The 12,252-nt window shown below is 36.2% G+C and overlaps 1 protein-coding gene across 1 annotated transcript in view; it reads right to left on the bottom strand.

The window, feature by feature from the left end:
• The window catches only part of EDD1 (glycine-tRNA ligase), a 169,039-nt gene that overhangs the window by 41,229 nt on the left and 115,558 nt on the right, over positions 1-12,252 (bottom strand). Inside the window, exons 24-28 of the mRNA XM_088895870.1 lie at positions 12,031-12,102; positions 11,859-11,917; positions 7,523-7,616; positions 6,328-6,546; positions 3,344-3,438 (exon numbers count right to left, since the gene is read on the bottom strand). Coding sequence (XP_088751996.1) covers positions 3,344-3,438; positions 6,328-6,546; positions 7,523-7,616; positions 11,859-11,917; positions 12,031-12,102 — 539 coding nt within the window. The remainder of the gene's footprint in view (positions 1-3,343; positions 3,439-6,327; positions 6,547-7,522; positions 7,617-11,858; positions 11,918-12,030; positions 12,103-12,252) is intronic.

The following is a 12,252-nucleotide window of genomic DNA, read 5'->3' as shown; positions in this document are numbered from 1 at the left end:
AACCTGCCGGGGGGCAGGGAGCTGCCGCTTGAAATCCTGTCAAAGAGCCACAAGCGTCTTCCTATAGGAATAGCACTTCTGTGTTTAAACTGCAATCTTCAAAGAGATCCTTGGTTTGAGAGAGGTCGATACTGCCAAGAGAATCAAGTCGAGTTTATCTGGATTACTTCTCTTGATCGAGCGCGGATTACGACGATCAGGAGATGATCGTTGAGGTTTTTTCACTGGAAGCCACTGTAGAGAACCAGCCGACTGAGTAGGAAGCTTCGAAACAGCGGCCTGGGAAAGGTCCTTCGCAGCGGTCGAATAGCTTGAGGAAGACGACGATAGACAATTTCTATCGTCTACCTTAGGTCTCGCCCCAGTCACGTGAGTCTTTTAAGGCTCACGCACCTTTTTAAGTAACTGGGTCAGGCCCGCTGACCCGTTTGGGCCTTTACTAATATTTAGTTCCCTCATCATGGGCTTTAGTTCATTACTTGGCCCATTCTTAACAACCTGCAGCTTCACGTGACTTTTAAAAGGGTCACGCGAGATCAGCCCACCACTTGGTTTGATTGATTTTATCAAATCTCGGTTTGGTTCTTCCCTGAACCACCTCCTTGTTTAATAATGCCATATTGGCTCCAGCTACAACCGGTCCAGCCGCCCTCCAGACTGTTTCCTTCTTCTACACGCATCAGACCTTCCCCCTGAAATCTACCTTCTTGTTTCTCCAGCATATGTTTTTCCATTCTAGTGAAAGTGCTATTCTTGTTTGAACCATCCAGTCCTTTGTTGCCACGCAATTCTTCTTCTTCAACCTTCTCATATCCCTCCCTACTAGCCTCTTTCCAAAGCTCAGATTCAATGGATGAAGCGAGCCACACTGAGTAAAATTGTCCTTCAACTCGCACCTCTATCTTCCGAGGAATCTCCTCAGGTTTTACTCCATTAAATAAAATGGAAGCTGAAAAGAGATCTCCCCAAAATACACCTCCTAGTGATCCTCCACACATCAGAGCAATGGCTTCAGTAGTTTCTTGCTTCCACAAGTAAAAGGGGAGGCCTAAGAGATGCACCAGCACTCCATCTTCAACAAAGAAATCTTTGGAGTTTGATACTGGGCACCATCTTGATATTGTGAAATTCCCAAGTTCAGTTTGGATATTTAATGCCTCAGCTTCTACTCTATTCTCAACCAAGTCCAGCAAAGCCTTGTCTTTCTCAAAGGGTGTTAATATAAACATACTCTTCAACTTCAAGCTTGCTGTTAACAAATCTGCAACTTTCCTCCAATCTAGAATCCGAGCTGAAGCTTTAACTATAAGTTTACTTTCCCAATCTCCTCTCTGTAGGTTTACTCCCATTCTGTGTTTACCTGCTCCAGCTGTCACTATAATAGTCTCTTTGCTTATTATTGCTCTGTAGAACTGATTATCCTCCTTTTTTCTGTTACTTCTCTTGTGGCACTCAACCATTTCAGCAGTTCGCATAATACCCCATGAACTGCCTTCCAGCCCTGACTTTTCCTTCCCTCTGGGAAACAGACCATCTGCTTCTTACCCTTGCCAAAAAATCCTGTCAAAGAAATGAAAAAGCCTTTAGAATTTCTCTTACACTCTACTACAAATCTTCTTCCAGTTTCTGAGAGAAACTTTTTCCAGCTATTTTGTTTGCCTTTGTTACTTGCATCTTCCACAAACTCCTTGAGCCCTTCAATCACCCCCAAACCTTCTAACAGCACCATCCCTTTCTTTGCTTCCCTGATTTTCAAGATCAGCTGACTTTTTAATCTCTGTTCCGCAAATAGGAGCTCCTTAGCTTCAATCTTTAAAGTTTTTCTCCAACAGCCTACCTCCACGAACTCTCCCATCTTCTTCCTAACTACAATAGTTGCCTTTTGAAATCACCCTCTAACTTTTTCTTTACCATGCAAGATTAAGAAAATTTTGGGCAACATCCTCCTTAATTTCACTGTTGTTCTAAATTATTGCACCTAGTACTGTAAATGGTCACAGAGTTTTCTATTGATCCGCAAACAACATGCACCATGGAAATTCCTACTGGGTATGTTTAGTCAATTCTATGATCAGTTCAACCATACAAGGGTTAAGTGCTGAACCCTTCTGAAGCATCTTCTTTTCTTTCACTATCTTATTAAACACAATAAACAGCTTAGTTAACCATAACAAGCTTAAATATGTAGTCTATTAAATCTAAAATATAGCCGAAGTGGATTATTGGAACATGATTTGTATAGCAGTTTCCTGGCTTGCCTGATGATGTAAATGAAAATCTTAACTATTTGTTTTAGCTTCCACCCCAAATGCATACATACTGCTCATAAAATTTTCACATTTGCAGTACCAAACCTTATCAGACTAACTAGGACTGCTGGTAAATTTTAATCACTCTTTAATGATGTCATAGGCTTTCTTTCTAACACTGTCTCAATTATATCAATGTTAATAATCATAGCAACAACAACAACAAAGAAAATGATGATTCCAATAATATGCTAAAGATTAGCATCATCATTTCCATTCATTAGTAATAGGAAATTTAGATAAACTCGTACAGTTGTAGCAGTAACTCACAGCATTGGTATGTGTCTCTTAGATCCCTTAGTCTTGTCAACCAAGAGATTGTAAGTTCATCCAAGCCTTATCCCATCTATATAGCATTCTGTTTAATGCTATATCCATTGTTAAATTATGAGTGCTTAAATCATTTCTTATTACTTTGGCTCATGTCCTTTTTGGTCTACCCCACACCTTTCTAGCCCCTTTCAATTTGCAAAAGATTGTTTCTTACAGCTGCTGCTGATGGTCTTCTATGCATGTGGACAAACCATATTTAGTCTATTTTCTCTCATTTTATCATGTACTGGATATTTGGAGCAACTCCTAGATTCCTTCTAATGACTTCATTTCTAACCCTATCCTTCATAGTTTTTCCACTCATTCATCTCAGCATACACAATTCTGCCACATTCATTTTTTGGACATGTTTATTAACTACCCAACACTCTACTTGACTGCTCCATAGTTGGCCTTATAATTTTATAGAATTTTCCTTCCATTTTTCCCATCCTGCTGTAATTCTATGGACGATATCCTTGCCAATCTCTCCCTTGTTAATTTATTGAAATAAAATTCTATTTTCTACATGCATTTCTGATATACTAAAACAATGTGGGAAGTACAACTGTACAACAGCCAAGAAAATTTAAAATCAACATACTAAAATAGTATATATTTCAAATTGGAGATGGGGAACATTAACAAATAAATGTTTTTTAGCCAAACAGGGAACCCAAAAGGATGGGAAAAAAAAATACAGATATCAACTTGTTCTTCACCTGTCGGCAACTGCTAGAACCATCCCTACATCAGTCTTTGGAATAAGGTCCCCAGAAAACCTGGGAAGTGTGACCTCAAACAAGGCTTCTGCAACCTGCTAGACAGAAAACAGTTACACGAAGTAAAGGACCATAGTGATGCCTCAGACAAAGAAATAGTGAATCATGGAAAGAGGTTAGAATAGGTGCTGCAAACAGATCAGGTCAAATTGAATATACCTAGATCCAAATTTGACTCATCAATATTTGGATTATGATTGAACTTTATCCATCAGATTTAGATTGGCTTGGGATCAAATTCAGGTATCGAACACATTATGTAAGCACGTATATATGAATGTATGTACATATGTATGCAAATATGTAGGTATAGGAAAAAAGGCCTTGATTGTGTCAAATAGGGAGATTTGCTTCATGAACTGCCAGATCAGGTCAAATAGTGGCAAAGCAAATAAAGAAAGAAAAAGACTTCTTATGGGCTGGTTGGAAGGATAGATCTTAAGTTTCATTTGGTGAATTGGAACAAAGTATGTATGGAAAGAAAATTTGGTGGGCTGGGAGCTGGAGGAATGTTCTCAAGTTAACCAAGGTAAGGTTGTGTGGTGTCCAACTTTTTGAAGGTCATTGTTTGATTGGGAGCTGAATGAATGTTTGGGGCATTTAGGGGAAAGTAGTACAGAAATGGGGTGTTCATAGTGAAATCCTATGATAATCATTTAGCTAGAATGAAGTGGAAAGTTCCAACCTGGTTCCTCCTAGGGTGAAAGCATTCACATGGTAGATTGCATTGGACAGCATTTTTTTTACTCAAAATCACTTGAAAAGAAGAGGGCTACAAATTGCAAACAGATGCTATTTGTGCAGTGAATCTGAGGAAAATGTTCTTCATCTTCTAGTACAGTGCAGATTTTTCATCTTGCATTTAGGGTTTCTTCTTCAGACATTTTGGCATCATTGGAGGATCTCCTAGATGCCCAAAAGAGATTTGCATGCTGGCCAATTCTACATGGGAACAAGAAAGTAAAAATAGCATGGTCTCGTGATCCTTTTGTGGTGTGTTGGGAGATTTGGAAGGGAAGGAATAGAAGACTCTTCAAAAGCAAGGCTCCAGGGAGTAATGTTCAGTTATTGAGAGAAGCACTCTGGACTGAGTTTTAATTATTCCTGAGTTTTGGGCTTGTTTGGAATTGGGTGAAAGGTCTTGATGTAATTTTCTTCTCCTTGTATTATTTCTTTTTTGTTTGGTGATTACTCATCACCTCATCTTGATTGCATCTTCTTTTTTCAATATTAATGAATTTTCTTTTTTTATTTACCTTCAAAGAATGGCAGTGAATTCTTTGAATCTTCAAGCCACCTTTTTATAAAGTTCTGTCACCATTTATGGACTCTGGGCTTACAATGTTTTGGGGAGCAATGTTGCCTGCCAGAAACAGAAATTTTAAGCAGTAGAGAGGTCTCTTGGAGTATTTTGCCTGCTTCTATCACTTGGACAGTGTGGAGAGAAAGAAATATACACATCTTTGAAAATAAATATACAGGTATGGATATGTTTAGGGGCAATATAAAAGGACTATTATGTCCATGGTTAAGCATAAGAAAGAGAGTTCCAATCCAGTATAGCTCTTTTATTGATGCTGGATCTCTTTTATTGTTTTGTATATCCCTACTGTACAGCCTCTCAATGTCCATGGGCTGATGTATATTTTGAGGGATGATGTGGCCAATCTGAGTTATCTATCAAGTAGGAGCAGTGATTTAAAAGGCACACCTAGGCGGACAGGCGAGGTGCATTTTAGGGTATGCGCCTTGCCTAGTCCTAGGCACAGCTCTTTCAAAAGGCGCATGCCTGGTGCACCTTGTGCCTCAGCCCAGGCATGCGCCTTTTGAAAATTCCACTCTTTTTTGCTTTTTTTGAACCTAGTGGCTGGGCCGAGGGCTCCATCCCTGGATCCCCATACCATGCCCCTCGAGGCAAGCCCAAACAAGTCCATTTGCTAATGTTGTTCATTCATTCATCCTAATAAAATATCTTCTTAAAAAGTAATTAAAATCATAAAATAATTATTTTTTGTGTGATAGCTAAGAATTTAAGACCCACATGGACTTGTTTGGGCTTGCCTCAAGGGCCATGGCACAGGCGGCTCGTAGAATCAGGAATGCAATATGTTTTAGTTTTTACATCACATTAGCTACTTTTAAGTAATGCAATTGAGATAAAAAAAAAGATTGTGGGTTTTACTTACTTGAAAAGGTTTTATATTTAAATTTTCATTTGAATGTGCTTTACATGTTATGTTTATGTGTTTTAATTTTAGATAATAGATTGTTTAAAACATTTACTTTATTTTTATTAATATTATGTTTAATATTTTTTTGCATTTTTTGGTTTCTTTTGAATTTTCTGACATTGTTTTAGCATTATTTTGTATTTTTGCACCTTGCTTCAAAAAGGCATGTGCCTCGCCTTGCGCCATACGCCTCGGGCGAAAATTGGCCCCTACGCCTTTTTTGCGCCTTGCGCTTTTAAAACACTGAGTAGGAGACCATCTGGACCAACCACCTGCATGATCTTCAAGTCTACATCAGTCCCTACACACCATTTACTAGCTTCTTCAACAGGTGAAGCCTCATCACCAAGTTGTATTTGTGTTTTTCTTTTCATCTTAATGAATTTTTCTTCTTACCAGCAAAAAAAAGGTGTCTTCCGCAGGTCATTGGCCATTGAAATTTTTGATATTATAATGTTAAATCTGCCTAAAAAGTGGGGTTTATTCCAACTATTTTCAGACTCATAATTGCCACATTAATAGGGAATAGGGAGAGAAACTTATAGGGACATTTTGGGCCCCAAACTAATTTGCCATGTGGAGGATTCCTTCTTAAACCTTTTCACTAAATGACCCAACCAGCAGATCCACCGCCATAAGAATGCTTAACATATATAATAATAAGAAATGCACTAAAGTCTGAGTTAAAAAAACCTGTTCAGAATAGCCATCTCTTAGTGCATAATGACGGGCCATAATTCCAGAGAGGGAAGTAAATTCTGTAACGACAGCAGTAGCAAGATCTGACATAGCCAGTGATGCAGCTTCTTGTACAGCTGGCAGTGTATCATTCTCAATTCCCATGGCTAAACTTAGTTTGGTTACAATATTTTGGACACGCATCATTTTGTCCAGCATTGTTCCAAGCTTCTCCTGTTTTATGTTAAATTTCCATTAAGAAGAAAATACAGATATTCATCAGCATTTAAAAATTTTTCTAGATTTCCAAAATTACATCTGACACTCAAGACAAAATATTTTCACAGCAAATGAGTTAATCATTCAGGGATTTAGATTTTTTTTCTTGAAAAAAATCAGACAATTTCATGAGAAATATACAAGTTAATAGTATCCATGAATTAATGAAAAACAAGGGCTAACATCTGAGAAAAGAGGGAAGAAAATTTAGAAAATTTTTGTATAATAGGCCCTCTTATAGTAATTGAATTTAGTGTTAGACTGGGAACCTACAGAACAATTTTTGCAAGCCCAATTCTTAGAAATGTTTTGTTTTTTTTGCTAAAAGAAATGTTTACATTGTCAAAGGTCCAAAAAATACAGTAGCTATTTCAGACTTTTCGAAGGCAGGATAGCTAACCAATTTTTAGCTCTTAGGACAAAGTCATTCACAGATTTGGAATCAGATTATTCAGACCTCCTTGTCCTGAAATTGGGAATCTCTTATCCAGATCAAAAGGCATGAAATAGGTTGGAAATCGAATCCAGCAAAAAAAAAAAAAAGTATTCTGTCAAGTATTTCCAATGCAGGAGTTAAAAATAGGTTGGAAATCGAATCCAGCAAAAGTATTTTCATTTTGCTTTCAATGCAGGAGTTAAAAAACTCATCTGATTCAAGGCAGTACATAGAATGATCTTAGTCTCTGAGTCTCTGCATCTACAGTGTACAACTTTATACACACATCAACAAAGTACTTTTGACTGCTTATTTTGAAAACAAAAATTAAAAAAAAAGATACCAAAGCAGAAAAGCACCACCGCAGAACCATGTGGAAGAAATTAGTGAAGGTATGCATCCAAGGAGCAATTGCCATCGAAAACTAATGAATTATCTCACCCTCAAAAGATTCATGAAGCAAGAGTTATAATTGGATGAAATGGTATATCTTACATGAAACAAAATCCCCTTTAACTGACTTCTGAATTCAGAAAACCTTTTATTAGTGTCCATCTCATAGAAAAACTTTGCATCCTCATAGCGAGCTCTGCAAATATAGTCATGGTCATCTTTCATAAGTCAAAATGGCAAGCAGAAATATGTGTATAGAAGATAAGATGCCTAAAGACTAAAATGGAGACAGTGAGAGAAATACTTATTGAAGGGTCCATTTGGTTCCCCAGAATAGGTGCCTAGAATCAGAATCAGAAAGGCCCATTACAATTCAAGTTATTTGTTTGGTTGGAACCAGTGTTTTAAAAGCACAAGGCGCAAAAAAAGCACAAGGGGAAATTTGCCCCCAAGGCGCAAGGCGCAAGGTGAGTCGCATGCCTTTCTTGAAGCAAGGCGCAAAATACAAAAGTGCCAAAAAATTTTAAAAATGTCAGAAATTTCAAAAAAACAAAAAAAAAATCAGAAAATATTAAACATAATATTAATCATATATACTTAAATTTTAAAATAAATGTTTTAAAAAACCTATTATCTAAAATTAAAATACATAAATATAACATGTAAAACACATTCAAACGAAAATTTAAAAATAAAACCAAACATATAAAACATTTTCAAGCATGTAAAGCCCACAATCTCTGTTTTTCCTCAATTGCATTATTTCAAATAGCTAATGTGATGTAAAACATCTTGCATTCCTGATTCTACTTTCCACCTTTGTACCAAGCCCCTCGAGGCAAGTCCAAACAAATCCATGTTAGGGACTTAGGGTCTTAAATTCTTATTCCTATTTGCTAATGTTGTTCATTCATTCATCCTAGTAAAATATCTTCTTAAAATACAATCAACACTATAAAATCATTTATTTTTGTGTAAGGATTAAGAATTTAAGACCCTAACATGGATTTGTTTGGACTTACCTCGAGGGGCTTGGTCAGGGGTCCGGGGGTGGATACCTTTTGAAAGTGTTGTGCCTAGGGCCTAGGCAAGGCCCATACCCTAAAATGTGCCTCACCTGAGCGCATAGGCACACCTTTTAAATCACTTATTGGAACGGAATTCCAATTCCCACTCTTGGTGGAATGGGATTCCAATTCCCCTTTAGAATAGGATTCCCATTCCAGAGTTTCTCAAAAAGTAAAGAACTCCTAACGAAAAACCCCAAACCCTAATATTGATAAAATATTTAGTAAAATAATAAATTATTATTATTAAAGTAATAGTAAGATGATGATGATGAAAATAATAATAATACAATATTCATAAACTATTCCTAAAATAATAAATTATATAATATTATTAAAGTAATAATAAAATTAAAACAATAACAATAAAATATTAATAAACTAATACAAAACGGAAAAAATTCAGTTGATTATGATTCCGACACCAAATGAACCAAACAACAATTGGAATCTGACTCCAATTCCCATATGAACCAAACAGGTGTTGGGAATAGCCAATTCCAATTTTGATTCCAAGGGATTTTACTTCTGATTCCAATTCTAATCTTGATTGTGAACCAAACAGACCCTAAGTCTCAAAATCTTCTCTTATTTAATATAAATAGTTGCTTGCTATGGTTTTTGAGTCTTACATGTACACTTTGGCTTCTAACAATCCATAAAGTTTTATTAAAAATTTTCATGTTTTTAATAATTTCCATGATTTCTTTATATATTCTGAATATCCTAGAAAAATATCCCCAAAATTTCCCCAACTCACACATCGAATATCCATCAATATCAAAATTTCAAACCATGCTTAGATCCCTACCAAACTTTGTCATATATTAAAGCCACACTCCAAACCTTTCACATACAATTTCATAAAGAAATTCAGACCATAGACTAGTTTTCCTCAAATTTTTACCTTTCACAGCCTCAAGACAGATTATGTCTTGCAATTGAAGCCAAGAACCCCTCAAGATCCAATCGGTCCATTCTACCAGCTCTAATTTCATTCTTGAGTCATTTTAAACATATCTCCCATATTTACACACCCTTAATCCTAAGATTACCTATCTCAAGTTGAACCAATCCTGGTTCACAAAATATCTATCGATTGGAACTCTATATTTACATAACTAAAATGAACCACTAACAATAATAATTCATATGTTGATACTTAAGAAAATATCACAAAAATTATATTAAAAGCCAGTAATTTAAATTATTAACTTATCAAATGTTAATGTAAATAATAGATATGTTAGTTAAATCACACATTCACATGCTTTATGTGTTGATGTATCCCAGATGACTGGCAGTGTTTGGGAGCGATGAAGAGAACTAAACCGGGAATAGAACCGGGTCATGCATACATATACACGTGAATGTGTGTATGTATGTACGTATGTATGACCCTTGAACTTCTCCCTTTTCCAGTTCGGTTCTCTAAACATCACTCCCAAGCACTGCCAGTCTCTGGGATACATCAACACATAAAGCAAGTGAATGTGTGATTTAACACACACACACACACACACACACACATATATATATATATATATATATAGTGTGGTTTGTGGGTCACATAAATACCATAGATAATATATTTTACAAATAATATCATGCTTGAATGAGGCAAATAGATGGTGAATTCCTTAATTTTTAAAACAAATGACCAGGGTTCAAGCCTATTCACTTACATTTTCTTTAAAATATATGTGAACTAAAGCAATATATACATTAGAGAGGCATAAATGAACATAAATAAAGAAATGGATCAATGGTAGCAAGGCAATATGCATAAATAAAAGGTCTTGTGTTCAAGTTGTGCAATTGTCATTTTAAATTTTCAATTCATTTAGTGATCCAAGCAGTTTATGAAACCGAGAGTGGTTCACTGGTTAAACTGGCCTATCAACCAGGTTTGGCCAGTTTTCTATCAATTCCGGTTTCTACAGTATGACTGGACCAGCTAATACCCCAAGTGACAATTCCACCGGTCTGACCGGCCACTCCAGTCTGGTTTTCTAAACACTGTTTAGGAGTTTTTTTCAGCTTTTTCAAACAGGCTTTTTTTATACAAAAAAACCCGTTTCAAGCATTTCCACCGAATGATTTTTTTTACTAGCTTTTGGCCTCCCCAACATGAAAAGCACAAAAAGTCCATTGGAGAAGCACTCCCAAATGCAGTCTATAAAAAATATTTCTGTAGTTTACTTACAAAAAAAATACTAATGTGGTTCCACTGCAAGATTTTGTTCTTCATAGTGCTTTCTTATGCTGGAAATGTTTTTCATCATCACAATTTCCTATGAGATTTCCCATGAAATTTCTCATTTTTGAAGAAATAAAATTTTCACCATAACAATTTCCTACCCCAAATCAGTTTGATATTTGAGAGCCAATTTTTAAAATTACCCAGCCATCCTTCATCACACATTACCTCATGGAACATGTGCAAAAGAGACCAATAAGTGACAGATCACCAGGCCCAATCCAAAAAGCCTCAAATATTATTAAGGTACACAATCACCGTTTTAGAACAACCATGTAATTCATAATCTTCACCCTCTAATGGGTCAAATCCTCTGTATACTTCACAACCATTGTTTGACAATAGCCATTGATCTATCTGATCTCCAAATGTTAATACCTAATTATCCCCAACCAATTCCACCCCTATGGCCCAAAATATGCCCTCCACCAAATTTTTATAAACTTCCAAAAATCCTCTCACACCACCTAAACCACTGGTTCAATATTCATTACAAACCTAAGAGGGACTGAGGGAGAGCGAAAAATCAAAATGCAGTTCAAGTTCCCAAGAGTAACTTCCTTACATCCTTAACATTGGTCAGATAGTTGCTTCCAAAAGGAAAATCATGAAGAATAACCACTTCCAACACCCCCACCAACCACCCAAAAGAGAAAAAATATATATCCTCACAAAGACTAAAGGCCATCAAATATTTAAATGTCCAACTTTTTGATTATTACCAGTTCCCATAAGCAAGTCAAAACTGCAAAGTGGATAGCTATGATCTAAAGCTTTCAACTCTCGAACTCCCAAATGTAAAACCCTCCTTGTTGTACAATGTTGATTAAGATGATCAAAGGCTTCAACATCTTCCTTGATCCAAGACAGAATTTCCTAATCCATTCGCATATCCCACTTCTTTCTCTTCTCATTGATGGCACTGTAGAGATACTACCAGAAGGATATTACAGATGTGCTGATAGAAGATAAAAACACTATAGAGGTAAAAATATCTTGTTTCTAAGCACATTCAAGACCTTCAAACTGAGCTAAAAGAAGAAAATATCAAATTGGTAACATGTTAACTTCAATGTTGAACAAGAATGAATGAACAGAGTTCATATCTGACCTCAGTACAGCTTCATTGCCTCTTCTTACCACCATCTCATCAATTGCTCCATTAGCCACCTAAAAAAAACAAAAAAAGAAAAGAGCAACTTCAGCATACTACAAACCTAGAAAGATTACCAATGGACATCATTTGGCTACAAAGCATGAAAATATCCTAATGGATATCTTACAGCAATGAAGTTTGGCAATAATTTCCCATGGTTATCTGTGATAGCAAAGTACTTCTGGTGCTTCTGCATGACCTGAATAATGAGTAGATATCATTTATCAGATCGTAAAAATCACTGAGAAGGCAGTTGAGATAGTACATGCACATGCTTAATGCAAGCAGCACACCATGATACAAGCAGGCATAACTTGGACAAATTTAATTCTAAAATCCTACATAATTC

This window comes from Nelumbo nucifera, chromosome 1 (genome assembly GCF_055504915.1).
Source record: "Nelumbo nucifera cultivar China Antique chromosome 1, China Antique-T2T, whole genome shotgun sequence".
NCBI classification, from domain to species: Eukaryota; Viridiplantae; Streptophyta; class Magnoliopsida; order Proteales; family Nelumbonaceae; genus Nelumbo; species Nelumbo nucifera.
The sequence above is the reverse complement of the archived record's forward strand: the minus strand, read 5'-3'. Positions and strand labels throughout refer to the sequence as shown.